Here is a 2,815-nt window from a genome sequence, read left to right on the forward strand (position 1 = left end):
CTGGCGTAGACATCGTCCGGATCCACATCCGACATGGTCAATTGCGATAGTTGCGTCGTTTCATGGACAAACGACACTGATTGGACAAAATGCTGAAGATTATGAGATTAGTAAAGCTTTCTCCGTCAACAATGCGGTTTATGGAGTGCTCAGTGCTGAGATTTACTGCACAGAGTCTTACTTAACTTTTACGTGGAGCTCTCCGCAAAACTACAGTGTTAACGGATCTCCGGCTTCGAAGCAGCAGGTATGTCGCCGAGGATCATTTTGCATTTCGCAAGCAAGACCACAAATACCTCAGAACGATGGCGTTTCCACAAACCTTCCGCGCATACCAGTACGAGAACTATGGCCTGCTCGACAATGAGTTGAAGATCCAAAACAATGTGCCTCAGAAGGAACTCGGCGCGGATCAAGTCCGTATCAAAGTTCACAGCGCTTCGGTGAACCCCATCGACTACATGCTTCTAGAAGCGGTGGGCCAGTTGTTCTTGAGCAAGGCCCCCTCTACGGCCGAGCCGTTCGGCATCGGGTTCGACGCGGCTGGCGAGATTGTCGAAGTAGGTGAGGACGTCAAGCGGCTGAAAGTCGGTGATGCAGTCTACACCATGACGCCGTTCAGTGCGTTCGGCACGCTTGGCGAGTACTGTGCCGTGGACGAGCAGTTTGTGGCGATAAAACCCAGCAATCTCAACTTTGACGAGGCTTCGTCTGTTCCGCTTGTTGCCTTGACTGCCTACCAAGGCATATTCGACCACGCCAGGCTGCAGAAGGGTGAGACCGTCCTCATCCTAGGAGGCAGTAGCTCCGTCGGAATGTATGCAATTCAGTTTGCACGCGCCATCGGTGCACGGGTGATCACCACTGCCAGTGCGAAGAAGGACGAGTTCGTGAAGGCTCTGGGGGCTCACCAGGTCATTGACTACCAGAAGGAAAAGTGGCTGGATGTGGTGGAGCCGCACTCTGTGGATGCATTTTACAATTGTGGCATGGAGAATGCTGCCTGGAATGAGGGTGCTCAAGTCGTGTTGAAAAAGAACACCGGTCGCTTTGTCACGATCCTGCCCATGACGCAGCCTATTAAGGAGACCAAGTTTGGTGCACAATTGATCGGTGAAGTTCACATACACCCTTCTGCTGACAACCTCGTCTCTATCGCCAAGTATATTGAGGCCAAGGAGGTGAAGCCTGTCATTGATACGGTGTACCCGTTTGAGAAGGCACTGGACGCCTATGCCAAGCTCAAAACGCGCCATGCTCTGGGCAAGTTGGTAGTGAAGGTACAGCAGTAACCTGATGTATCATAGGAAGTCGGCAGAAAAAGAGGAAAGATTCGCGCAGGTAAACTCACTAAAACGAAATGCTTCTCATTATCCTTGAACAATTTATTTTTCTTACAGAATCTGCGCTGTAAATTTACAATAGACCCCACTACATTTTTGTGGGTGTTCTAAACGATATCATTGTTTTGTCATCTAACGTTAAATCTAGATAGTTGGTCGACAACCATGCTCATTAAAAAAAAAGATGTTCTCGATCTTACGACTATGAGATATCAAAGACAAGTTACATGTACTGGCGTGGCTTGGTCGGGGTGTCGAGGACGTGTACTCGACCTACGCTGCACATTCCTACTTATATGTTATTTGTCTAGTATTAAACAGTCAATCAACGTCAACAAGTTTTGATTGTGTGTCCATCAACAAAGACTTTGATGATACCAGATTACGTATTTACCTCAGAACGGAATCGGGTCCTCCTTGTATTTGCACTTTCATTTCTCTCTTCGGAAGCCTGGTTGGGGGTAATGTGATTTCCCAAGACCTACCGCGCGTACCAGTACGAGAACTACGGCCCGCTCACGAAGGAGCTTCAGCTACATGATGGTATCCCACAGGCTGAACTGGCAATTCTTCACCAGGTGCGAATTTAGGTCCGCGTCGCCGCCGCAGCTAAATCCATTGACCGCATGCTGATAGAAGGGCTCGGCCAAGCGTTTTTGAGCAAAACTCCGTTAGCGAGTCAGCCTTCAACATCGGATGTGATTGTTCTGGTGAAGTTATTGACATCGGTACTGCAGTCAAGCGTCTGAAGGTTGGTGACGCAATCTACACCATGACTCCATTCACTGCATTTGGCACGCTCGCCGAGTACCTTGTCTTGGACGAGGGATTCGTGGCGATAAAGCCCAGCAACTTGGCCTTCAACGAAGCAGCTGCAGTGCCTTCAGTAGCACTCACAGATATGCCGGCATGGTGAGGCATGCGAAGCTTCAAAAGAGTGACATCATGTTCATTCTTGGTGAGAGCAGTTGCGTCGGAACGTTCGCTGTGCAATTCGTGCATGCCATGGGTGTCTGTGTGGTTGCTACGACAAGTTCGCGGAATGTTGAGCTGGTGACGTCGCCCAAGTCATTGACTACACCAAAAACAAAAATGGGTAGATGTTTTATAGCCGCGCTCCATCGATGCTGTGATATGGAACCCTCGGTTTGGAACGATGACGCTCAATTGATTCTGAAGAAAATACGGGTCGTTTTATCACGATTTTTCCGATGGCAAAGCCCGAAAAAAGAGTCCGAGTTCGGTGCCCAGCTTGTCGGTGAGGTCTACAATACTGATCCATCCGCTGAAAAGTTCGATACGATCACAAAGTACATCGAGAATGGGAACGTCAAGCCATTATCGACACGGGTGTATCCGTTTGAAAAGGTGCTGGATGCCAATGCCAAGTTGAATACGTACCGCACGAGGTAAGCTCGTTATTGTAGTAGATCCTTGAGGTTGTTCTGGTCGGTCCGAAGAAATATATATAT

At 48.9% G+C, this 2,815-nt stretch overlaps 2 protein-coding genes across 2 annotated transcripts; both read left to right on the forward strand.

Moving 5' to 3' along the window:
* The first annotated feature begins 115 nt into the window (after window positions 1-115).
* PPTG_10177 (hypothetical protein) lies at window positions 116-1,458 on the forward strand. The gene has a single exon (XM_008905461.1). It carries the CDS (start codon window positions 306-308, stop codon window positions 1,290-1,292), a length of 987 nt encoding a protein of 328 aa, XP_008903709.1. The 5' UTR covers window positions 116-305; the 3' UTR covers window positions 1,293-1,458.
* Window positions 1,459-2,252: 794 nt separating this feature from the next.
* PPTG_10178 (hypothetical protein) lies at window positions 2,253-2,815 on the forward strand (the record flags this gene model as incomplete). Its single annotated transcript, XM_008905462.1, has 1 exon — window positions 2,253-2,815. One exon carries the CDS (start codon window positions 2,253-2,255, stop codon window positions 2,754-2,756), a length of 504 nt encoding a protein of 167 aa, XP_008903710.1. The 3' UTR covers window positions 2,757-2,815.

The sequence above is a fragment of the Phytophthora parasitica genome, assembly GCF_000247585.1.
Source record: "Phytophthora parasitica INRA-310 unplaced genomic scaffold supercont2.20, whole genome shotgun sequence".
In the NCBI taxonomy this organism is placed as follows: domain Eukaryota; phylum Oomycota; class Peronosporomycetes; order Peronosporales; family Peronosporaceae; genus Phytophthora; species Phytophthora nicotianae.

Coding starts and splice junctions, on each gene's coding strand:
- PPTG_10177 (XM_008905461.1), top strand. CDS start 306: ATGGCGTTTCCACAAACCTTCCGCGCATACCAGTACGAGAACTATGGC.